Source organism: Anser brachyrhynchus, assembly GCF_964034855.1.
Source record: "Anser brachyrhynchus genome assembly, chromosome: 16".
Lineage (NCBI taxonomy): Eukaryota > Metazoa > Chordata > Aves > Anseriformes > Anatidae > Anser > Anser brachyrhynchus.
In genome coordinates, this window is record NC_137734.1 from 7136252 (window position 1) to 7163769 (window position 27518).

The 27518-nt window shown below is 37.2% G+C and overlaps 1 protein-coding gene and 1 long non-coding RNA gene across 5 annotated transcripts; one reads left to right on the top strand and one right to left on the bottom strand.

Annotated features, from left to right (window-relative positions):
• Positions 1-115: 115 nt before the first annotated feature.
• Positions 116-24820, top strand: LOC308178780. 4 transcript variants are annotated; one of them, XR_013939961.1, is made up of 5 exons: positions 116-150; positions 5498-5662; positions 5755-9158; positions 11461-11566; positions 12099-24820. It is a non-coding gene; the product is annotated as an uncharacterized lncRNA (long non-coding RNA). The 4 variants fall into 4 exon arrangements; XR_013939959.1 differs by having other exon boundaries at positions 10460-24820; XR_013939960.1 differs by having other exon boundaries at positions 11461-24820.
• On the bottom strand, positions 24614-27518 carry PFDN4 (prefoldin subunit 4). The gene is made up of 4 exons (XM_080557854.1): positions 27166-27518; positions 26290-26397; positions 25766-25909; positions 24614-25010 (listed from the first exon to the last, which is right to left on the bottom strand). Exons 1-4 carry the CDS (start codon positions 27187-27189, stop codon positions 24879-24881), a joined length of 408 nt encoding a protein of 135 aa, XP_080413980.1. The 5' UTR covers positions 27190-27518; the 3' UTR covers positions 24614-24878.

Sequence of the window (27518 nt, forward strand, 5' to 3'; positions counted from 1 at the left end):
AATTTATAGAGACTGTAATGAAAGAGGTGGGTGGGTTAAAAGCTCAGCTGAGCTCACTTACCTTGAGTTGACTAAGTACAAATACATCTTTAAAATAGCCTGTCTGTGTTGTTTGGAGATGTTGAATGGATTTGACTGTTAGAAGTGTAGGTAGGATATAACTGTGCATATAACTGTGATATTAATTAAATGATTATTATACTTAATAAGCTAATTTAAAACTCTGTATTTGTATTCTCCTTAAAGCAACTATGCATGCCTTTCACTATGCAAAAATCTAAACGCACTAAATTTTCTCACTTAGAGATGCTTTTAGAAAATGTGATCTGTACTACATATGTTAAACAGATTAGATTCACTAACACAATGTTTCAGACTCAATTAACAAATACTAAAATTAAAATAAAATACCTCTCTTCTAGCCAAACTTCCTAAACAGCTATGAGGTCTGCTACAACTTCAACAAACAGGTCAGAAACAGTGGCAACAAAGTTCTTGAAGAACTATGAAGTTCTTCTCTCTTGAAGTTCTTGAGAGTTATTCTTAATTTATTCTTGGTAACTAGGAAGTTCCATTATAAAGATGATAATAATAAGGGTTGTTGTTATTACAGCTTGTGGCCAAAAAGCAGTAATTTGGGCAGAATAGACTGTAGAAAGAGTTGAGGCTTAGGGATCTGCTTTCCTTCTTGTTCGCTCAACTCTGGTAGTAGGAAGTTATACATCTGTGGATGCAGCTGCATCTCTTTAAAATTCAGACAGTAGGCATGCTGTTTTGTCCTTAAATGGAAAAGGGAAAGTCAGTGTATCTGAAAAGAATATACTTCAGCTTGCTTGTTTTTAAACAGCCTTTTCATTCTTTTTTCTAGTGGGCTACATTTTTCACTAAGGATTGACTTGTGCTTGTTTCCTCTGTCTTTGGACTGCAGAAGAGAGTTTTTTTAAATGTACAAAAAGAGAAAAACAGAGGCAGAATTAGAGTATACAAATCCACAAGACAGCCTACAAAAAGAATTTGATTTATATGTTCTTTTAACTTTAGTCTCCCCATTTTTCTGCTTAGCATCACCTGTACTTCATATTTAATTTATATTAAACATTAACCTCAATTAATCTGAATTATCAAATCTCAGTGCTTCCTATTTGTGTCATTCTTGAAGTCAAATTAAAAGGTAGATATAATTTGGAGAATTCCTATCTCCTTATGTTTCAGAATATGACCTGGATAATTTTACCTGATTCTGATTTTTAAATGTTTCACTTAAATGCATATGTGGTCTCCAATGCCCGGCACAATGGCAACTGAAACATAATTTCAGGCTGAAGTAACTAAAGGAAAAAGATAACTTGTTGAGAAGATAACTTTCATGGACATAACTTGGATGATAAAAGTCAGGGGAGATGTTGTGGTAAAAGTTAGTAATAGAGAAGTATCTAAATCTAAACTACATTGTCTGGAGCATCACTTCTTTCTCAAAGCCATAGCAAACTAAAAAGAGCTTAGGAAAATGTAATGGTCATTCTGACTTAACCACTTCTTCCAACTCTACAAATTATGGCACCAGCTAATGGGGCAATCATTAAAGGAAGGCTTTTTTTTTTTTTGGCTTCAAAATTTATTTTATGAAAAGACTAGACCTCTAGTCAATCAGCAGTTAGCCTAGTTATCAGAGACTCTTCCCCATTGATGGGAAGATGATGCTACAATTGAATCACTTTGCATAGGCTGTCTCTCCACGCAGTGGCTGGTGTTGTGTTTTATTAAAATGAAGGTTATATATTGAATATTTTGGCTGCTGCTCTGGTTTCTGTCATCATAATTCCTGCCAGTAACCTCAGGCCTGACCTTTGCTTCGGGTAACCAACAGAGCTATGGAGATGAAAGGTTAGTTTTAGGACCTGGCTCCCTGCATGTTTATTTTCCTTGGATGAAGTATTTGAAATTGTCTCAGTTCCTGATTACTCATGACAAAAAAGCATAGTAGGGATAATTTTAAAATATACCATTTCCCTTTATAAAAAGAGACCTAAGGAGATGACTAACTTTTAAGAATGTGATTGATACAATTCGATTTCAGTTTAACTTCAGTACATATTTAAAAACTAGTTATATATTTGTGCATGCAAATACGTAGCCCCATAGCTCTATTAGAGGCAAACGGGATTTGTATGTGAGCTGTCAGCTTATTTGATCTCTGCATTCACTCAAATGCTATTTGCATGCAAGTGCAATTACACTTGAAAAGTGTAGAGAAAAATGGATCAGGCAGGTTTGGAACCACTCCAAAAATTTCACCCTTAGTGTATTTTTCTTAAACTAGCCTCTTTAAAATAGCTAAAATAAATGCTAATCATATATATTACTCTTGCCAAGCAACCTCTCCAATATTATCCAGCGGAGAGAATATGGTCTACTGGCGTACATGTTTTGGGAGCTGTAACTTTTGAGCTCTTCTCCACTGTTTTGAGTGACCTTGAGAGAAGTAACTATTTTTGTTGTTGTTGTTGTTTGTTTATCTTTAATTTGTAAACAAAAGATCAAAGAAATCAAATGGAAAAATAATTTCTAGCATCAGATGATGCAATAAACAATTATGGAATGCTTACAAAGTGCTTTGAGTTCCTTGTATGAAAGAATAAGGAAGGGTGAAGCAGTGATAACAGTACAAACGTAATTAGCTCTCAGTGTTAGGTAAGCGCTGGCAGGGTTGAGTCATGACAATTTTTACATATGTAGCATTTTATTTAAAAAACCAACAACAACAATAAATTAATCTATGAAACAGACCTGTACTCTAAAACATGGTTTCCCCTTGGATTCCGTATATTTTTCCCTAAATGTGCTTTTGACCTGGAATCTATAAAACTCCAAATATGCTTATGAAGAAATTATAATTAACATCTTTAGGGATGAGAAGCAAGCAGATGTTTTTCCTGTCTGAGGATATTAAAGATCCCATGATGATTTTTTTTGTAACAATCTCCTTTATCCTCAATGTCCTTACCAAGGTCCTGTCATCTTGTGTGTTCCTGGTCCTTGTTTGAACTGTTCTCCACACCAGAATATTGAGGCGAAAATGCCTAATATTACCTAAGGCTGCTCATATTTACTATTTATACTTAGTGCATAAGTTACTTGTCTCTTTGCTTCCTTCAAATCATTTATCATAACTCATGAAAGAACTTCTACCAAATTTAGTAAGACCAAGGTTGCTATGAAAAAAAAATGTGGGAGAATATTACCACACTTACAAAATAGTCACACGTGGGAGTATTTGTACTTGCGTGTAGAAGAATTTGCACACTAAAAAGGACTTACACACTGAAACTGCATGCAGACTCAAGTTATTACAAAACAAAACCAAATCATTGCAGGCCTCTGAAAAAGAAGCCATATTGTCAAGGTGTGGGGAAACAAAAGTGCAAGAAAGATGCTTTTCAGATTAAGGAAAAAAAACTAACCTCTAGTTTCAGCATTGTTCTCTTGATACAAGTATTTTTTTTCAGCCAGAATGAACTCTGATTGCCCAGAAGAGTCTTCCTTCCACAAATGTAAAAAGATGTCAGAGTAACTCTGAGTATGCTGTGCTCCATTCCCTCAAGCAGGGGAGTGGAGTACTGGATTATCAATGAGATTATCAAAGGGATCTGGTGCCAGTCTGGCATCTGCTGGTTCAGTCAGGGGCATAAAATCCACACTAACTGCACCCTCTGGCACAAAGGAATTAAAAACATAGGCCTAAGCTGTAAAATCTAACAATTAGTGCTCATCAAAACATAAATGTTTGATGTGACATTTAGTAGAAATTTTAAAGACCAAGCAATATTGATCTGCTCATTATGCAGTACAACTGAACCAACTGGGAATTTACTGGCTGGGTAATTTCCAGCAACAATTTCAGATAACCTATGGGATCTTTTGTTTCTGTATTTTTAAAAAGAAGACAAAAATGATCATCCTAAATTATGCATTTATGTATGACCATATTTGTGGGTACATGACTATTTTTGTTTTTATTCTGGGTCATACTTTTCCCCAAAATTGTTGCCATTCAATTTTATCACCAGACCAGAAATGTTTTACAGATGCTGCTTGTCCATAAAAAAAAAAAAAAAGCTTGCTTCCTGATAAACCTAGGTATTGCCTTTTGATTGTAATGAAATTAAATCAGCTTCCACAAACTGATTCTACTCCACAAGTCCAATTTCTTTAATTTTATGCCCCTCAAGCCTGTTTACTTGTATAAAAACCCTTCAATATTTCTTACACTTCATATTCTGAATCACTGAACCAAAACCTGTGATAAATTACTGTTCTATAACACTTTGACTTCAATTTTTTATTTTTTTTGTATGTAAACACTTCTGATTTGTTTAATATAACTAATACATTATACAGATCTTAGTGCATTAAGAAACTCAATTAATTAAAATAAGCTTTGCTTCAGATAAATGAGGTAGTGTGATGAAAAACAAAACACAACAGCTTTCCGGAAGGTAGGGTATGATGCAGGGATGCTTGGACTGTTCTGCATGGGGTTGGGCAATATGGGAGGGGTTGGTTGGTTTCTACGAACAGTAACTGCCAGGAGGGCAGATGTCTTTGAGGCCATGCTTATGATTCTGGTCCCAGCCTGATCCATTGAGCTGGCAGGTACAAAGCAGAGGAAACGCTTTGTTGTCATGTAGCAGCAGTGCTCGGCTCTCTGCAGCATGCTGCAGTGGAAAGCCTGTATATTCTTTCTGCCACCAGAACCATTGCCTTTCCAAAGGCTTCTTACCATGTCCTATTACCTACTTCCCTTTGTGTCCATAAATATTACTTATATTTTCATTCCAGAAACATTTGCATCCTCCCTTGGGTCTGAATTTAGAGAAAAACAACAACAACAAACTCCAGTGTGTCTGATTTTGTTTGCAGATTAAATGTACAGGCAAGTAGGAAAGCATCTTGTGCTATCGCCCAATACACATTTTGGCTGGGCAAAGGAACCTGTATTTGAATGGCTAACTCTGAAATCCTGGCTGTCGTACACCCTGAGTGATACAGTGATTTTTTTTATACAATTTTTGTCTTCATTTACAGTCTAAAAATGTTCTCTAGCATTAATGAAAGCCATTTATTTGGGCCATCATCAGCATTTTAAAATGCCCTAAAACAGTTATTGGTCTACTGGTCTGCAGAATTGGATCTGAAAATTGAACTTATGAACATTACATAGAATACTTTGAGGCACATCATACTATTGCTTTGTATGGAACTGGTCATTAATATTTTTTTAATGCTTAACTAGGTGAGAAATAGCCCAACTCAAAACATCTGTCACTTTTCACCTCCCAGATGGATTACTTGCCTATATAACCAATTTAAACAAATCACCGGAACCATGTTAGGGATACACAAGAGGCCTAGCTACAGTCTGTGTTAAGTATATGATCACAAAGAATAAACCCAACGTGTAACTTAAAAGTACTAACAGGCTATTGCTATTATACAGATCTGATCAGAAAGTGCAAATTTACTTCATGGGCATGTCAGGGCTACTAAAGGAGTCAAGAGGAGTGAAGAGAAATGTCCTTGAGTTATCCTCACTGCAGAGTATGGAGAGGACAATCTTTTCAAGAGAAGCATCCTGGCAACTGGACATGAGAGGGATTTGAAGGTTGGTAGGAGCAATTTTTCCATTTACTTGCCATGTGGAGACAATTGTGTTGTATTTTGGGGGTGGTAACTGCCATTCTGTTTATTTTCCAGTTCTCTGAGCCTGGAATAGGCCTCAGCAGAAACGTAGTGCAACTGAACAGGCCCTGAACAGAGGGAGTCTGAGAATTAACAACTCCTTTAATTAAAACTTGAGCTGGATAAACTGTTTCTTGTTTTTATTTATTAATTAGGCTGGTTATAACAAAAGCTTGCTTCCACAAGCTTTTTGGCTTCCACAGTATGTGATGGTAACTGTGTGGGAGCTGGCTGCAAAAACCACCTGTCTAGCACTAGTGAACTGTGCGTGTGTACTGAATTAATTATAGCAATAAAAGCAATAGAAAGTGTATAGATTATGTTCCGTGATATTTTAGTTGCCAGACCAATATGTCTCTCTTTTCAAGAGCTCATTAATTAACTAATTATTTATGCTTTTCCAAGTGTGTGGCTGTTCTCATCTCAGTGGGTTGTTTTCCTTATTTTTAAGCTTCTCTTGATCTGAGTTTTTACACTATTGATTCACAACACTTTGAATGAGAAAGGGCTCTCTCAGGAGCCTCCTAATCTCATGTCATTCTGTTGTTATTGTTACTTACGTTAGGCGGATTCATAAGACAGCTATATTTCTATATGCTACAGCTATGTCTTTATTTTATTCTGTAGTCAGCTACGTCAAATATGTCTGTACACTGCAAATGGCTTTACCTCCAAGAGATATCAAATAGACAAACACAGGAGGATATTCCTTTTAATTTATTTTTCATATAATGTTGTTGTTTTTCTTAATAAATTTTAAAAAAATGATGCTTCTGTAATTGTCTGCAACTTGTTTCTGTTCTGATTTACAAAACCCAGATTCAAAACTTAATTGTCATAGAATTTGAAACTAACTGTGCCCAGGGATTTTCCTGAGAGTGTATATTTTTCTATTCAAAGTTTTAGCAGTGTTCTTAAGCATCTGCTACATTAGAAAGTCAGCATAGAACTGAACCATTATGAATTCTGTAGCAGCCAGAACCTCTCAGGTAAATGATAGAGACCAAAATATTTCCAGACTTAAACCATGCTCTTTGGAAAACAGCTGTCTGAACTGCTAGCTTTTCATAACCATAAAAATATTAGGCAGAACAAAGTCTCAGAAGACTAAAAGTGGTATTTGCTTACAGTGGGCTTTTTATGTCAAGATAACTTATGAATTGATATTTTTTTTTTATGGGAGAAGGTTAATATTAAACTTTCATATGAGCTTCCAGTACCCACATAGCAAATGTATCATCAGTTCAGTAACCTACTAAACAATTCCTGTCTCCTCCTTCCTTCCTCTGCCTAACATATGAACTGTCAAACTTTAAAAGTGCAGTCAAAGCTGGGAGTTGAACCCTGTAATTTCAGGATAAATATTCTCTGTAGTGGGTCAAAACCTAACCACTAAAGTTTACAATGTCTTTGAATAAAGTCTAATATGCTTAATTTCATCCTAATTAACTTCCTGTTAATAACCGCATTTTCCTTCTCGAATACTTTTTTATATGTGTAAATTGTAGTAAGCGTGGCAGAACTCCCGATGGGAGTTGTTTGAATCACTGGTGTTACACAAATGCCTTATTAACTGTAGTCAGAATTGATGTACTCAGCATGATTAACTTGTAGCTCCATTACAAAATTCTTAGGTACAAAGGTGGAATAAGAGTTTAAACAGAAAAGGGTTTTTTAAATAGGAAAAGGAAAAAAAAAAAATGGAGACAGATGAGAAGGTATTTGCTTCAACTGTGTTACAATTGCCCTGGTACAGAAACAGGTGTATTGTAAAATGGATTCAATACAGTGAGCTTCAGAAATGGTTTCAGCAAGCCTTCTAAATTCAGACTAAGCTGTCTGACAAGGCCAGTTCCTGAGTTAGAAATGACACTTTTAAATGTTCAATATAACTAATAGTTTAATCACATTGTGCTTTACGCTCCCCTACAAGTTACTCAACACAACCAGGTCATCCGCCAACAGCGTGGTTATCCTGCTTTGATAAGCTGCACACCTTTTTCCTCTCCTTTCTAATCTACAAATTAACAGATCCAACGTGAGATCAAAGGAGTCAAATACTCTCTAACTGTAATGCTGGCTAAGTGAGTGATGAAACTTCAGTTTTCAGGACACTTTTTTTGTGGAAAAAATGAAATGCTTGCTGTTTTTGTTTGCAAGGCCCTGCACAGGTGTGGTTTCCAAATCGCAGTAAAATTAATGGGAAGTCATTGTGGAAAAGTATTAATTAAAACCAGTTTGTAGCAGCATAAGGGGTGGAGGAAGACATGCCATAGTCATGTATGTTGACTGCACTTTTTTTACACCTCACATCAATGAGTTTAATTGTTCATAGAAATTATATTAACATTTTACTAATCCAAACAAAAAGCAAATTCATGAGCATCATGAGAGAGTAATTATTATATTGTCCACAGGTAGTTATGCAGCTAATGACCTGAAGATGGGAGTGTAATTAAAGCTTTCACTCATGGACTTCACTCTAATATCCTTTCCTGTCTCTTCATTTATGTTCTATTCATTAAAACTGTACAGATCGTTAACTCATTAATAACTGCAGAATGCAAATGTAGTGAGGTATAGTGAATTTAATGTCTTTGTGGTTGTGAAGTATGTTCCAGTGCTGGGATGATGCTTTTATTTTATTTTATTTACAACTGCTATTACAGTGGTTCTGTCAAGGAAAGAAGCCCCTCCAAAATAAATAAATGAATAAACTAAAACAAGAGGAATCACTGTTTCACTTTTGAATAGTAAACTCTGCCACCAGGCAAATAAACAAGGGAGTGAACTGCTATTCTGAAAGATACTTTTCAGAATGTACCAATCTTGCCCCTTTTGTCCTGTTGCAATATAGGATAAACTACCTGTTTATCTCCATGGAGATTACCTCATTAACAGAACTCTGACAAACAAGAAGAGAGGTTAAGCAGAAAAACTTACTGAAAAACGTGCATGATTTTCTGCATAATAACTAGTTGCACACTGTATTATGTCATGTGTCAGGATTTTCTCTCAAATCTGAGGTCTCCTTGGGCCAGTTGAGTAATCTGCTAAAGATGTGCATCTTGCCACCTGACCTTGCAAACCCTGCTCCCACTCCTATTCGCTCAGCTCCCACTAGACTCATCAAAAACTTTGAGTCAAGAATTAATAGCAAAAGATCTCATAATGAAAATGTTATTTCAGAGCTATTTGGTTTCCTCTGGTCTCTAGAAGTCTATCAACACCAGGAGTCAGACTTAAGGTAACTTCCAGAGAGAAGGATGGCCCTGAAGACTGCATTCAAGAGACCTGAGGTCTGTACTTTGCCATGTTTCCTCTGAGCATCCTTGGCTAAGCCACTGAGGGCCAGAATTTCTAAAAAGCTCCACTTCCACTCTCCTGAGCTCAGGAAAAGCAAGGCTGCTTAATGAAAGGTATTTTTATACTCTTTTTTTGTTGACCTTTAATTTTTCTACACTTCAAGTTCACATCTTTTAAAGGAAGATAGAGGTTTTTCTTTGTCATTGTTGTAATAAAGTTTTGCTTGTGGTAGAAAAGTAGTAAGAGGAGGAGTTCATGGAGTTACTGCTGCAATAACAATATATTACCTTCAGCATTTTGTTTTATATAGTGCAACATATCTGGGGTGTACTATATGTTGCTGTTACAAATAATCAAATAATCGATAGGACGACAGCTCACCCAGACCAGACCACTGTCCTTTTCTAGGAGGTTCAGTCAGCTTTAAAAAATGACTACACTTTTACAAGTATCATAGCAAAAAATGTTAATTAACATAGCACTTAATCACATTTTGGGGCGCTAATACATCAGGTATAGAAGTCATGTTCATTAATATCCTCCAATATTTATATTTCTCAAGACTCTGTAAAAGCACTGTTAATGGACTTGAGAAGAAGAGATAATTTTCTTGCTGAACAGAGTCTGTGTGACTAAGTGCTCAATCTCTGGTAACAAATGAATGCAACAGCCTTTAAATCCTTTCCATACAGACAAATTAATGTATTTCTCATAATAATATTGCTCAAAATCTAGACAGGCCAGTGCATCTTTGTGACTTTCTCTGCATGAGTCAGATTTACAATGCAGCACTGTAGGAAAAAAAAAAAAAAAAGGAAAAGGCTATGATGACAAGTTGATAAACAAGTTAAAATAATATAATTTGCACTGTGTCATTTGTATGCTGTCAGCACACACATAATTCCAAAAATTACTGTGGGTAAATCCATTATAGGTCTGCTAAGTACTGCTGCTGGGTACATTGAGTCCTGATGCCTCATCATGCTTTATACCCGTTAGCAATTTGCATGGCAGAGTTACATAGCTCTTAACTGAAAGATGAAAGTCACACTTTCTATTTCGGTAGTGCTGGCATTTAAATTTGATGTCAATGTTATAGTCCCATCCTAATTTCAAAATCCCTTGTGCTAATAGTGCTTAAGCCTTAATTGCACATTTAATCATAAGAATTACAGAATCACTCTCGTAAGCTAGGCAGAAAAAAATGCCGTGGACATAAGATACCAACGCAAATCAGATAGGAAAGACAAAGAAAAGAAGTAATCTTCTATTTTACAGAAAATATTAGGTATGTTGTTTTCCGATCTATCAGCACAACTGGTGATGTATGAGATCCCTGTAAATAGCACCCTCATGTTGCTAAATATTGTGAGCTTATTGTAACTAAAAGTTTAAATTTTTTCTGTTTATCTAGCATTCTGAAGTGCCTAAGGGACCTAATGCCTACAGCTAAACTCAAGCAACAGACATAGGACTCTGTGTAGCAGGCTTTGTTTTTTTTGAAAATTCTGCTCAAAAAAAAAGAAATATATATATATATATATATAAAGTGCCCTGTACTTGAAGGGAGAGAGATTTTTAACATTATAATTAAAAAAACTTGGCCTCAAACAGAAAATCAATCCTAGCCACCGGCTCTCTGAATCTGACACTACAAGACTTTCAATGAAGTTGTTAAATGACTCTGGTCACCAAGGAAACAAATGTTACAAAGTCTGTCAAATAATGAACTTAAACTGGAAGCTAAGATGGTCAAGTTTATTTGGTGTTAACGCCGAAATATCAGAAGTACAATATGTAGATTAGTGCATAGATCTCATGCAGCCTAACTTTTCTGAGAAAACTCAAGAGAATTTGAGCCAAAGTCTGTAGACATTAAAGAAAGTCTTACATCTTACTACAACACATCTGGCACTGAAATTTCTTGATACACTGAAAGTCTCTTTTTTTTTGGTCTGTAATGGCTAAGAAGTGAAACTTTGATGTCACAATTATGGTGCCAGCTACTATCACATCATTAGAACAGGGATAAAATAGATCTCACTTTCAGAAAAAAAGCCGCCCTTTCCTCACTGAAAAGTGATTTATTCATAAAAACTTTGAGTGCTTTTTATAAGGAACCCAAAAGTATGAAACAGATCTGGAGGATGACCAAAGCCAGAATGAAAGGTACAATCTCATCATGTTTCTGACAGTGGGAAGAGGTTTGCTTCTGTATCCAGCTGAATTCCACAGTCTTCACTTCAAAAAGTGATTTAACTTCATCTAGTTTAACTGCCATCAAGACTAAATTGATATTCTAGGGAAAAATAAAACTGATAAATTAAGATGTTTTCAACAACAACAACAAAAAACTCTGTTCATAAACTGGAAGCAGAAACTACCAATCTTTTGATACTTATCTGATCATTACAGATGCTGTTATTACCATTCAAGATACCAACACAAAAGCAAAGAGAAGCTTGAAGCGCAGAGTAATGCTGATCACTGCAAGACTAAAAAAATGAGGTGTCCTTGAGACGTAAGTTTCCTTTCAGTCTTCAGAGGTGAATTGTGACATCTGAAGGGATTTGTGATAAGCATCATATAGAGTTTTGTTGCATCTTGAGACACGGCAATCCTCAATGCCTTTACAGCAGTGTGTACTTTAGAATCACAGACAATATACTGCTGTATTGCACCTTGGGTAATTCAATGCTGAAAAGCCCAGTATATGGATGGCATTTCTTCCTTTCCAGGATAGGGTGTAAGTCGGAAAATCTGGGAATATCAGCCTTGTGAACCTGTCAGTTTTCAGTGCCACTTGCTTTGGTATCAGCTACATATTGCTGGTCAGACCAAATCATTGCAATAAAACTGGTGAACAGCAGCGTGCTATCTCTGCTGTCAATACTTCCCAGCTGTCAACAGCAATTTCATGTTACCTGAGGTTGTGCTTCAGTATTACTTTTAAGATTTTCATCTGGCTGCCCTGGCAGATGATATTCCTTCTTTCAGTTCACCAAATAAAATCTGAATTGGCAATCTTCTAAAGCAGTTGCCTTCTGTTCCAGATATAAGATCAGCCCCATGAAGCGTGCTGTAATGTTCATGGTTTCAGCTGCCTGGAAGTCTGCTATGCACTAAAATTATTTTGGAGAAAACTTCCTACCTTGAATACACTGTGGTAAGCAGATGAAACCTCTCCTGAGGTGTATGTATTATCAGCAGCAAGTCTGTACTTTCTTGTATATAAAATTAGATCAAGTATCCACTTTGCAGACCTTTAATTTAATCTAGAGACTGATACCATATTGCTTCCAAGCTTTATTTCTCCTTTAAAAATACGAAAGATGGATGGGCTGTGCTAACATTATTTGACAGTTCTTTGTCCAAGAGAACACCCTCCAATAAAGTAATTCCAAAACAAAAAAATTTCACAAGTAACATATGTTGTGAATTATGATGACTAAGAACAGACAGTTACACAAAATGACACTCATAACATCCTTTTCCTCCAAGTTTATTACGAGTCCATACATCTCAAATGAAGCTCACCATCAGTCTCATGATTTTCTGTGTGCGTACTTGTTTCTGTGGCGCAGTTATCAGCAAAGGAATGTGATACAGTGTATTATAGAACTTCATATCTTGTTCAGTTGCGTTCAAAACCACTGCCTGGCCCATCAGTACAAGGATCAGCTTGCACCATCTGCCAGGCTTTCCACCACAGAACAATCTCCTGATACTGTCACAGCTATTCATTTTAACTCGCTGTGGGTGCTTTCCCGGCTTGCATCTGATTCCCTGTCTGGTTGCGTTCTTGGGAAACAATCCTCTCCTGCCCAAGGCATGCTAAAGCCTCGAGGGTCCTGAAGGAATTTTACAGGTGTTTTGGATTTTTTTTCTCAGAGAACCTAACTTGCAGGTCAAAGCAAAATACCTCCAGGTAACAACTAGCATCTCCATTTTCTAACACAAGAAAATGTCTGTGACTTTTGAGCTGATGGCAGCCCAGTAATAGCATCTGGGCATAAGCAATACTGCCTCATATTTCTGTCTGCTAGCTCTATCAGGTCAGACACACATTCTCCAGAAAATTACTGGACTTTTTTTTTTTTTTCAGCAGAAAGAAAGGACGTATCCAAAACTACTAGACATACACCAGACTCGTGTTGGTTTGTTTAAAAATGGCAACACCTAAGCTTGACATTGTCCCCTACAGGCAAAGGCAAACCTCTGCACTGATATTCTGTTGTCTTCAGGGGGGAAAAAAAAGAAAGGAAGAAGTCTAGCGTCATCAATTCTGTTGTCCTAGAAGTCAAAAGAAGGCTGAGAATGTAGATCCAGCATTGTTTTGGTCCAACCACTTAATCACTGAAAGAATTTTAATGAAGACACTACTTAAAATGCCATAAGAAAGAACTTACAACATTTATTTTCAAGGTGATAATTCATTTGAAATATGTAGTACAAATACAATTACTTCCTTGTTTTCAGAATTAACTAGCAAGCACTGAAAACACCTTTTTTGCTTTGCACCTGCTGTTCTGTATCAAACAATCAAATCACTCATCTCTTCAAACTCCCAAAGTCATTGAAGAGATAATAAACTAGGTTACAACACTCGTCTTGTATACAGTTAAATGTCTTTCATATATCTTTAAGTGGTTATTAATCTCTGAATTAGTTTAGAATACATTAACCTTCAAGGTAAATTAGATCAATCAAGAAATGACTCACAAGACTAGGTCTATCTTTTTTTGCTTAAATTCGGAGCGTGTGCCAAGAATTTAACAGCAGGGGATATAAAAGCACTCAAATGCAGCTTTTCCCTATATGTATGACGTTTATCCTAGAGAGGGCTGGGCATTCATATTCTTTTTCTTTGTGCTTATGTATAAAGTTGGTCCTTAGGATAAGAGGAATCAATGACCAGATGAATAGAAAATGTTTACAATTGTACTAAAGGGGAATTATACTGTGAATGCAGAATGACACCAAGCCCATGAAAATTAGGTGTAATCATATCCTCAGCTCAATTTGTTTTCCACTCTGGGTTTATTTTAGCCTTGTTTACTTTAATTATAGAAGCGGCTGAAAAGCTTGTTGTTTTATTTTGCATATGGCACACAAAGTCCAGACATTTGTCACGTTCTGCTTCAAAATCTCTTCAACTTTTTAACATCAGATCTTACAGAAAAAGAGGTACTAAAATACTCATGCAGGAACGAACCACCATTATGGCTACCATTCATAATATCATGCTGTGCGTTGTCCAAATAACCTACAAATTCGGTATTCAGGCACTATTTTCTAAAGGAATATGAGAATACTGACCCTCAGTAGCAAGAAAATTAACCTGAAGTCAAGTGTCTTTTAATACGAATGACTGATGGAAGAAGCTTTCCTGCTGGTTTAAACTAATGATTTATTCTGCTTTTGCAAAATGCCATGTGTAGTTAGCCTGGTTTAGCTGACAACAGGTAACTCACTAAGACAAGCTCAGGCTCCTGTGTTTATGAGGCAATAGTTAACTATTTTTGCAGGATAACTCACATCACATCAGTGACTTAACATCAGTGTCACTACATTCCAAACCTGCACTTAAAATCCCTACCTATGAGAAGTGCCACAGTAGGTGCACTTCCTCTAACTGCAGTTAGTGAAGCCCAGCTTTTGTGTTTTAACACTGAAAAACTGAAGAAAATGGATACCTTGAAAACCTTTCCTTCAGCTGGAAAGGGGATTATAGTATTAAAACATCAAAGACTGCAGTTTGTGTTTAAATCGTAATATCTAGAAGGATGAGATTTACAGTGATGATTGATGACATATTAAAACTTGATGTGCTGCTTTACAACGGTCAAAAAATCTAAAGCATAAATCAGACAGCCTCCATAGCGCGTGGTGTTTTCCAAGGTAAAAGAAAATACAGGTAGAACGTGCAAAGGGAGATCTAAGATCATGATGGAAAGGAAATAATAGTGAATATGGGCTTTGGTTTGTAGATACCGGATATTAAACATCTTATTTCAGACAACATTTTATCAAACGTCTGAAATATTTGTACAGTCCTATGATTTTCAGTGGGACTGCTTACATGTTGGGATCACACACACGCTTCAGGCCTTTGCTGGATCAAAATCTAAGGGTTGGAGCCTGCCTTTCTTGCCCTTGGGGCAAAAGATGGTATATCCCAAGTAGACTCATTTAAACCATTCCTCCAGACCACCATTGCTTTCCAGGAGGATCAAGAGGTAGGATCTTGGGTAGTGCAGATTATGCTAGCCTTATGAGCAAAACGAACACTTCTCTTGCCTTAGAGTATCACCGTCTTTCTGACCACAGAAGTAGCACTGAGCTGATTGAAACGGAGTGAAGGATCTGCACCGTGCCCTGGCAGCATTGTTGCAGCAATGGCACTTTTCAGAGGCATTAGTCAGGTTGGTTGTGCAGAATTTCAAGACATGATAGGGGAACTCTGCAGAAGGGAGATCTAGCTACCACAACTAACTCCAGCTTCTCTTGACCCTGTTTGTGGACTTCAACACAGCAAATGGAGGGAATCAGAACCTGTTCTGGGGCAGATTTCTTTAGAACATTACAGCCATTCAGACAGCAGGGCCACAAAATCTGCTCCTTGGCTCTTCCCTTTAGAGCTATTCTGCACCTGCTGAGATAATGTTCCTATTTAATCCTAATTGCAGAGAATTGAGTAAAAGCTTTGTCCTTGTACATCTATGAATAAAGACAGCATTTCAGCAATCTTGTTGCAATTAAGTACAAGGCTGAATGTGCACGCTGCAATTAAAAATATGTCTGTTTCTTTAAAACAAATCAGTTTTAATTGGCATTCTAATTGAAAACCTATTAAATATAGTGATAAATGCTGAGAGATTATTTAAAATCTTGACACCTACATGATGCTTCACATAGCTCTGAAAACATCAGCTAATTCACCCTTGCAACAGCTAAAATGTAAGTAAATGCATTTAGTTAATCTGAGGAGAAAAATAAATTGTTCATAAAAACAATTTTTAAATTATGTATTTTCAAAAGCATACTGATTTTGTTTAAATGTTCAGAAAATGAGAACTTAAGCTTTTTGATTCTCTCATAGCACCCTATCAAAATGAACAGTTAATATTGTAGTGAGTCAGAATTTGCATCGTGCTCATCTTTCAGCTCCATGCTGATTCACCAGGCACCTACACAGAATTGCAGTGACCAGAAGCAACAATGAAATATGGCAGCAGCTAGAAGCAATGTGGAAAAGGTTACTGTGGTTATATTAGTGAATGAATCTTTCTTGCATTTAAAAGGGATATTGCTAAAAATGTTTCCGTTATTATTCCTTTGCTCCTCTCTTCATGATATAGAACAAAAGCCATGCATAAGAGCAATGCGACACTTCAATTTTCTATTTTAAGTGCCAAATTATACGCAGTGGAAGACTAAAGACAAGGGGAAGCACCCTGCTCTCTACAAACAAGACAAAGCAATACAGAACCACCTAGACCAAAATAAATAAATAAATAAATTTCAGATTAAAAAAAACGGCATTTAACTAAATCCCAATTCTAATCAACTGAACGCTTGGTTTAATCAGATGCTGTTGCTGTCATTCAAAGAGGATCCATAGCATGAGACTTGCGTCTGAACACATTGCTTTACAAATCTCCCATTTTTAATAACGCTGACATGAGGCAGCGGAGACCAAGAATTATTTAGCGTATTTCTTGAATAATTCATCAAATAAAAAGTTACTAGCAAATTTGTGAACACAATGGGTAACGATGTGTTTGAATAAACTGTTCATCATGATTTATTCAGTTCTAATAACAGTTTGCGTGGGGTTGCTTTTCTTCATCTGTTTCAATTGTAAGGAGTCATATTATTAAAGCATCCCAACTCTGTATTTACCATAATTGAAGAGGCAAGGTTAGAGTTTTTTGTTATCATGTGATAATCTCTGTTGAAATGGCTGATAGAAATAAATCAGAAGTACTTTATGTCCCAAGAAGAATGTTTGCAGTATTTTTGAGTCCTTAGTGGGTAAACTTATCTAGAGAGCTATCACGGTACATGTCAGGCAAAATTCTCATTGAAATTGAACTTTTAGAATACACCTGTCCCTTCTACTCCTGGTTAAATAGCTGGAATTTATCCTCTGCTGAGAACATAAGGAGCTCAAGGTCTTATTTGCACTTCAAGTCTTGGTTTCATTGGATTGGTAATGGTGTAATTATTAGTCCTTCCACGAAGATTTTCATTTTTGGCAATTTAATTTTCCCAATTCTGTATGATGGTAATTCTCAGCCCGATGTTCACATTATCTACAAACGGATTTTGCTTAATTTGCAAGGAAGCAAAGAATTCCACCCAATAAGATCCATCCCTCCCACTTAAATCCATAGATTCCAATTCTCTTGTTACCAGATAAAGGTATGATAAAATAGATAAACCTGTGAATTTAGATTCTTTTCTCTTAATTGCAATTCTAACCTTAAAAATTACTTCTTTATGGCTCTATGTATTTGATACTTGCAGCTAGGCTTAAGAGTTTATCTCCAAAGAGCAGACTATGTCTTACTAACAGTCCCTTTAGGCTTGACAGAGAACTTTCTTCTAAAGCCCTATTACAATCTTACTTTGATACATGATAAAGAAAACTGTTATTTATGTTCAGTAAACAAAACCCTGTCTTGTAAAACCCATGGTGTTCACTCATGCGCTGCCTATGACAAACTTCTATAGACTATAATCTAGATACTTTCAGTGTGCTACAGACCATTTCTCTTCTGCAGGTAGGTATTTTTTTGCCAGCAAATTGAACTGTGAAAGCAAAACTGCCTGACCTATGTTTCTGCTTATATCCTTAAAAGTACTCATTTTACCCCCAGTGTATAATTAGAAACACCAAAAACTTGTCAGTCCAAGGTTCCGCTTAGTCTATCCTTACATGCCCTTTCCAACCTTAATTATCTCTAGGTATTTGCTAAGGTCTCCAGCCAATGTAATTCTACAAACATGGTGGGACCTTGAAAACTCTGGTTAAAAAAAAAAAAAAAATCACTCTCACTTGAATAATTACTTGTGATATCCTCTGAAATACCAGTGTCACTCTTAAGGGGTTTATCATTTGGAGTGGCATTTCCATGGTAGCCAGTACTATGACTGTAATCCCTTCCAATCTTTAAATGTTCTAATAAAGCTCAATATCAATAATCAAGGAAAGAACAGTTGCAGGCTTTACTGTATTTTTCATCTCATTATTCATTATAAAATGTCTGTGTCCTTTCTTCTCACAGTAATGCTTCTTAGCCTACTGATTGTACCCCTTTTAAAACCACAGGGAAGAATGAAAATATGAGTGATGACGTGCTTTTTCAGATTTACCATCTGTGAAAAATACTAATAAAATCTTGAAAATTATATGTCAGAGGCATAAGAATGTGCATGTATGCATATTAGCAGTCACTTTTTCCTCAATTTCTGCTTCTGCCTGTTCTCTTAAGAGATGAAGCCAATTACTGCTTTTTGTTCTAAATTGCTATTTCTCGCAGCCTTTAGTACTGATTTTGAGTAAATTTTAATACATCTAGGAAAATTGTTAACCATTTGCTTAATGCAAATTACATCCAACTTTTGCAGACTTTGCATTAATAACATCTACGGCAGAGATCATTGCACGTGTGGTCTTACATTCACCACATTGTAGATGGTAAAGTTTGTTTAATTCACTTCACTTCCTTCCCCTAGCCTAATGCATGTATGGGGCTCTCGAGAGTGGTTTATCAGACCAAGGCCAACTCTCGGCAAAACTGAAATGACTGAAATGTTAAACAAGGGGAAAAATGGGCAGGATGTTGAGGATCTTCCTGCTCCGCACTGCTGTTTCTTTAATGACTTACACATGAGATAGCTTTGCTTATGATCTTACGAAAGCCTTGATGTCTTTATATATCATCTGTTGTTCCTAACTACAGTAAAAGATTCCCTACAAACTCTGTAAAATTCAACATCTGGGTACAAGGAAGAATTCAGACAATGCCACAGCTTCCTCTATGTCTCTATCCAGTTGCATTGGATAATGTTCCAGATACCATGAAATCCAATGACTTAATGAAGGTACCAGCACCAATGGAAAATCCCAGGAGACAATAGGGGAAACAAAAATGAAAGTTTTCTCATTGTGGTTCTACCCCTAACTCCACACAGATAGATCTTGTACGAATGCAATGGCAATGAACTCAGGCAATCTGCACAAGTACACAAAAAAGAAAACTGAGGCTTAGGTGCTTTTCCAAAGCATTGTTTTTCTGTGTGATCAGAACCCCTTTAGAGATGGCTAGAATGGAAATCATCAATGAACAGTGAAGAGAAAATCATACTGCATTTCTCTTGACTATAAAACATAATATAGAAATTTCAAATGTTGCTGGTGTCATCTTTGTACAGCAAGTTTTAAGTCAGTTCTTAGATCTTTCTTACCCACTTGTTTCCCAAACCAACCACAACCTCTGAAATGTAAATCACTGTTTTTCTGAGTTGTTGCAAATTTCCATGTTTGGTTTGTGCCTTAAGTAATTTTAAAAAAAGTTCCTGTATAATAATGCAAACTACTATAGCTCATTAATTCAGTTCTATTACACAACCAAAAGACCAAGACAGTAGCATATTCAAAGCTGAACTAGAACTTTCCCCTGTCATTACACAACTAACAGAATAGGATGCAACAACTTCATTCATATACTCCAGCTATGTGTAACTGGCACACTGATGCATAACAACCAACTTTGTGGCCTTATTTGATAAATAGTATAGAATAAATGTACATGTACACATTCATGAAGAGGTAGTCAGGGGAAGCAGATGAGATTTTTCAGGAGAGTTACATTTACAGGCAACATCTCTAATTGATCCATTCAAAGTTCATTACAGCTAAGGGGAATGGATTATTTTTTTTGGCTCTGAATTAATCACACATTTATTTTACAGTTTTAATTGCATGATTAGTTGGTTCTTCCAAGTCAAGGAAATGGCCAGATGCAGTACTGCCCATGCCTGTATTTCAGCATAAAGTGCATCTTGTTTCTCCTTTCCCCTGTACAAGTGGTAACAGTGCCCAAGCACATCACAGTGGTTATCCTAAAGCAATCCTTTGATGAATTTGCATTTTGACCCTCCACCCCCCCACTCAGCATCCCCCAGTATGGGGCTTGTTGGCATGAGTATAGAGGGACACCTAATAAAACATGCAGATAATAAATTGAGATCAAAGTCACAGTGTACTAACCAGCAGCTTTGGAGAGCAACAGTGAAAAAAGACTTTTTTTAACCTGCAGTAAATGGCTGTTATTCCACTCATGTTTATAAATTCTTTTATTATACAACTCTAACAGCTGGATCCACTCCCCATTAACTGTAAACCTGTTTCGTCTCTTGCTGAGGGAAATCCTTCACAGCCAGTTATGCCTGCGTTTGGTGCGCTCTGTGCAGTCCGATCATCAGCTAACATTTAATTACAGCAATCATTTGTTTTTCCTGCATGACTCATCCAATCAATATAGAGACGAACTTGGTTGTAAATAATATCCGTCAGGCCTTATCATGCCTATACATCCACATTTTTTCCTCTTTCATGAATCAGACTATTTGTGTAACATTAGATAAATGATCCAAACCACTGACTCATGCAAACCAAACTACTTCAATTCTTTTCTTCCTACAGAAAATACAGCTCCAGTATTCTGCATTCCATCTCTTTTTGCTCTTGGAAGTGATATATAATAACACAAAATTATTTGCACTTCAGCTACATACCACTTCCTGTAATTATTGAATAATTATCAACCCCCACTTTTATTAGACTATAATGACCTATATAAAAACAGATGAGCAATAACAAAGGTTCCACTGGAGAAGGTTATGCTAGAGATCATCATGTAGAAAACGGCCATTTTATAATCAGCTGACAAGACCAAGAATCAAAAACAAGCCCTCAAAAATACAATAAATATAGTAATTGTGTTCTACTATGTTTTAAAGAGTCTATTTTGAAAAACTGGTAAGTCTTCTTGACATCATAAATTGAAATGAGCCATTTTTCCACCGGCTGCAGTTTCACTAGTTGACCTGCTTTAATTGTTGCACCCAAGTGGAACGCCAGCCTCTGGTGGCTCTATGACTTCCAAAACAAAAACAGTAAGGACGCTGTATTTTAATACAAATTTGAGCTGAATAGCTAATTCAATCAAATCCCTAGATCATTGTCCTAACCCTCTAAATAAAGCCCTTAGATTAAAATACTTCACATTTTTATGATGCATTTCACCTTTGAAGTGCATTACAAATGTGACTCCCTTGACAACAGAGAATGACAGTAAATGATCTGCATTCTGACACTGACATTAAAGATGTATATTGCCAGTGATTGCTGACATACAGAGGTCCATAGAAGAGCAGGGCTTTTTTGTGGAGCATGTGACAATTTATATTATCTAAACAAGATAACTAAGGCAAATGTTATCAGAGATATCAGAAATTTCCAACGTACCATAAATAAAAAGTACCTAGAAAATGGGGAACTAAAATATAATAAATGCCAACTGAAGAACAATTGCATACATTCGCAATGAAGGAGAAAGATTATTAAACGGAAAAACTAGGACTATGTCAAATACTTGAAAGCAACTGATGGACAATCTGCAAATTAATTTCCACGATGACAATTTAAAAACAAAAAAGTTTCCCGCATGTTCTATTTTATGCGTACAAAAATAGAAAACAGTAGCCTGAAATAGAATGATCTGTAAACTACAAAAATCCAGAGACTAATCTGAAAAAGTTTGTTGGACACTTGTGGTTGCCAGAAACTGTACAAAGCACACAAGGAAACTGTGACCCTACATGGGCAAACAGACATCTAGATTATCAAAGGTGAACGTACATGTGACAAAGGACAGAAATCAAACACTGTAGAGGAAAAACCTTTGGCATTCACAAGAATATTCTAACAGTCTTCTTTTTCCTAAACGCCACAGCTGCATATACGGATAATTCTGTTTCTAGGATATTGAAGAACAACAGGAATAACACAAGCTCTCTGCACTGTGCCAGCATTCTCCCTTTGGTGAACGAAGGTCCTCATCTGCTTCACAGCTGCCATTAGCATCATGTTTAAACTGTGCCAGCTGCCTTTTTTTTTTTCCTTTAAAGAAGCCATATCCATCCTATGCCTGTCTGCAAATTACAATAATTTTAAATGGATGAAACCTACAAGCTACACAACCATGAACATGCTCAGAACACAGAGCTGGCACAGAAGTCCCTTAGAAGTTAATTTCCAAGTGTTATCAATGAATTAATGAGAATGATCATAGCAGCCAAAGTTTCACTTCACTAAAATCAGCACTGGCCCTCAAAGCCTAGGCATGAGCTCACCATAAAATGGATTTCCCAGTTCTTTGATGCCATCTGCTGGATGCTTCTCATTATGGATCAAACTCCATCACTACTAACTCAGTTTTAACCTGGAAAAAAGTCTTTCACATTTTATTTGTTTTATAATCATGAACATAAATGCACTGGTTGCTTTACTTTACAAAACCAAATAAATAATGGCCTGGCTACTGAAGGGAAAAAAAAAAAAAAAACACTCAAGATACCAGCACCTCTTGAGACTGTAACCTTGTGTTACTGTGCTTTCAAACTGCACTTTCCTGAAAGAGTTTTGGACTAAGAGCTACACTCAAGAAAGCAGAATAAGGCAGACTTAAGTCACCTAAATTCACAATACTCCTATCAGTTGCTATTTATTAAATAACTGGTGACCTTCTTGTCCTGTTAGCATCCAAAATAACAGGTCTGGGTCAATCAAGAACTGCTCCAAGCCAATTGATGCCAAACTCCTGCCTAACTCAGAAAACTGCAGAGGTTCAGAAGTTATGTACAAATCCAACACACTTGATTTGCTCCAACTGCTGGCTGGCAGATAAAGCAGCAGAGTTGCCACGGTTACCATAAATCCATTTTACCTAGAAGAGTAGCACAAGTAGTCACTTGTGAAGGAAGAAGGGGGGGGGGGGGCAGTGAAACTAATGATGACAACCTAACCTCTTTGCTAAGGCACAGGCTTGAATTAGAACTGCAATCAGTTCAAAATCAAAGTTAGAAATCTGTAGTTACAGCCAAGGTATTTGTACACACATCCAGCAGCAGAAGTGTATGAACTGTTGGAATGCTATTGAAAAGAAAGTTAGGAAGTGCGAGGGCTAAACAGAACATTAGCACAGCTTCCCAGACTTAACAGCCTTCAGGTGATTTATACTGTATGCAATACACGTGCTTGTGTTGGGGTATTAGATCCTCTCTGCCGAATACCATCTTCACTGATTGCTGTGCTAAAATTGATCTGCAACATTTATGAACTTACATAAACAACCACGTGAATTACAATGCTGTAATCTGTAAATAGCAATGCATCGCTGAGATCCTTTCTCAGGTGTACTGAAGACAAAGTTCTGTATCATTCCTTAGTTCAAAGAACTATTTCGGCAGTAGAGAACCAGAAGTATTGTTTTTTCTCCAAAAAAACAACAGTTGAAAAAGAGATACTACACAACTGAGACATAAGGAGGAGTTAATCACTTTATAAAAACACACCTCATACTCTGAGCCTTTATATTAAAAAGAATGATAGTAGATTAATATTTGGCCACCTGAATTTTCTCTGTCCACAGTGTTTTGGAGAATAGATCAAAAGATTATTTAAATATGCTAAAAGTTAATTGTTAAAAAACAAAGTCATAACGAACAGAAACTTACATGGAACAATATATTAAGTGGACAAAAGACCATAAGCAGAATTACAGTGAGACAATTACAGTGAGTAATTTTTAAAGAATGTAAGAAGTCAACAATTTAAGGCATTTAAAGATTACATTCAACTCCACACAGTGATGGAGGCATAATTCCAGGGATTGGTGCTGACATAGCAACAGCATCTCTGAACAATTCCAGCACTAATTCGGTATATAAACATGGATTTAGAAATGATTGTTGAGGAAAATTTAAAGAGGTTAAGACTCACCATTCTGACTTACATCTTTTGTTGTTCCCAAATATACAGTAGTAAATGACTGAATAAGACTGTTTCCAAAAGTATTTCTTCAATACCAACGCGAGCTTTAAAGAGCCCTCCCTTCCTCCCCTCTCGACTTGTGACGTTGTGCAGTGAGCTAATAGGGTTTACGCAGCTGTCTGTGAAATGACCGAGGCACTGATCTCTCCTAGAAAAACAAAACAGCCCAGGGCTGGGGTTGATTCCCTTATCCAGTTTATTCTTTGGCCACAAAACATTTCAGCTAAGATTTAAAGACAAAGGATAGATTTAGTACTTCCAGGAGAGCTGCTCAGACTAGGTTAAACAGCATCACAGCTGAATTTGAAGTCATGCCCTAAATATTACAGAGAAGTTTCTCTCTAACAAACTATCAATACAGTGCAAATCAACAATTACCCATTTCTATTGTTTTTATATTTTTCAAGTATTTTCATGAGTTGAAAACAAGACGAAGGAAACTACAATATGTGCCTGACTTTATTACTTTAATAAACAATGCATATATTCCAATCTTGGTGCTTTATCAACAACATAAAGCTAATGCTTTCCTGAACAAATAAATAACTGCAATAACCAAAATATGAAAGCTCTCATTAAATAGGTGGAATCCAAGACAGGAAAGTTAAAAAAAAAAGTGGAATTTTTAAAAATGCTATTGGAAGAGAAGAGCTATCAAAATATTTACTAAAACAAGGAAAAGGTTTATGATATAGTTAAAGAACCTTTAACTGTCCTCAGCCTCAAGATTTATGTTATTTCCAAACTTTGCATAGAGCTGAACTTTCAGGTCAGATAACACTCTCTGAATTGATTCCACTCGAGATTCTAATGCTTCAATTTCTTCTTGTAAACTTTTCTGAAAAAGAAAAAAAAAAATCATCTTCTTATGTAAAGCAAACAAAATCATATTTGCCAGCAACATATAAATGATTAAAAGGTACCTCTTTACCAACTTTTTGTCAAGACACACTTTAAGCCTTACTAGAGAGCCAAACAAAACTTAACATGACTTGGTATACTGACAGTCCAGTTATGAATTACCGTTTGTGCCTGTCCCCCTTCCCAAAATCATACATCAAACATGAATATATCATATTTTAAGAACTGTACAGGTGAACGATGATAATAAGTTCATAGAACTTTTCAAGAAAGAGATTCTAAGTTACACAAGATTTGTAGACTAGATACGAGACAGAACTTTGTGTTGGAAGATGCAAATTTATATCTATTTAACAGTAACTATGATCAGCTATTAGTAGTTGCTCTGGGATGTAATTGCATCATGCCATTTGGGTATTGATGAACAATTACAGGACATCAACAAACCAGACGTTAAAAAAAAAAAAAACCGCTCAGCTCAGTTATCCCTGACCTAAACAGATTGCTTGTCAAGAGCGAGAAAGGACACAAAGCTAAACCATCAAAAGATTTCTTTGTTGAATCTTGCTGCTGATTTAACAGGCTCTGGATTTGGAAGGAAAATAACATGTGGTATTACATGATATCATATTTAAGAAGTAAAAGCTGTTCAAGAGATGAACATCCCCTTGCAGTGTTTACCACACTACAGTGGCCACTACAGTAAAGAACGTCCCTTTTGTGCTGACAAACCTTTGCCTCCTCCAGCATCTCTTGTGTCTCTTCTTGGGAATGGCTAATGAAGACATCTCCAATTTGGTATGGTATCAGAAGTGAGTCACCATCATCAAGCATCATGATGTCATCACAGGCATCTTCCAAATTCTGAAGTTGTTTCTATTTGTCAAGACAGGAGAAAGGTGATCACTTTGTCCTACATAAGTTATTTCAACAGATGCACTGGCGTGCTATCAGTTGAACTTGGTGAATCTGCACTTTGGACAAAAATCCCACCTGCCAGTACATTTAATAAAGTAGTTCTGGAGATGTAATTTAAAATAAACATTAAATACAATGGAGTTGTGGCAATAGTTAACACTCATTAACTCTCATCAACAGAAAAATTAACCAGCAAGAAAAGGGAGATAAAGCAAACAAATTTAACTTGTATCTGATATGCAGTCATAACAGATTTTTTTTTAATTTTGCTAGAGAACAGAAAAAATAGTAGGATAAAAAATGTTAATTTCTTATTTCTAATTTTAAAGCAAATATACCTTTTTAACTTCTATTTCTTCTTTCAGCTCTGTGATCCTGCTAGTATTTCTTGCAAACTTGTTTATTTTCTGTTGATCTTCAAAAGTAACATTGACATCTTCAGCAGCCTGCAAAGATTAGGTCTAAATGAAGACTTCATTTCTTACATTAAATTTAATCTTACTACAAAATTGTTTCTACAAAGTTTGTGAAAAATAAATCTTAAAGCTATTACCTTCTACTTATACACAATTCCTTAAAAAGCCTCCACAAGGACATCAGCAACACTCACATTTAGCCACAGAGCTAATAGCTACACGCAATTCAATCCCCAGCTATCCACAGCGTCCTAATGCTAAAGGCTGTGACCCTGACAGCTCAGAGAGCTGAACTACACACATTTCTTCAAGGCCACTGCCACATACAGCGTAGAATATCCGTGTAAATCTGCCAGCAAAATCATTGTATGTTAATTAGTTTGCTGTGAGCTGCTATGGGAGACTTCAAAGCCATGGAAGCTGGCTATGGGAGACTTCACACCCAGAGAACCGGGCCTCATGCAGGCTCTCGGCCCACAGAGATGGTACCAGCAGGGTCACCCCCATTTACAGGGGATGAAGCCTGTTACCACTTCACAACACCCCGCACCAGCACAAGCTCCAACCCGTGTAACGAGACCCACACCTGCACATTCAACACCAAGACTGACGACTCCCACAGCGCTGCGCTAACAACGCCGGGCCCCCAGCAGCCGGCAGGGCCTAGCCCGAGCCTGCCAGCCCCGCCATGCCCGGGGCAGAGCCCCCCGGCCACCACAGCCCCGGACCGGGGTCGGTGCCCTCCGGGAGGCCGCGGAGATGCCAAGAGCTGACCCCACACAGCCCGACCCCACTCACCGCCTTCTTCATGGTGGCGGCCATCTTGGGGGGCTGCACCACTCACCCTTCCCGCAGAGGAGAGGCGCGGCGGGCGGCAAAGCGAGGAAAAACGAACAAACCTCCCGACAGCGGCGAAACAACGGAGCTGGGGGCTTCACGCCCTCCTCTACTGCCCTCAAAGCCAGCCGGCTGCCCGCAGAGGGGGCACGGCAACGCTCAATCCTCCCTCCACGCGGTACTTGGTACGTCCCGCAGCGCGGCGAGGGGAGCTGACGAGAAACCAAGGCCGGGGCCGGGACCTGGCCACGGCGCTGCCGCCAGGGGGAGCCGCGAGATGGCGCCGGGGGCCGCCGGCCAGCTCCCCGCAGCCA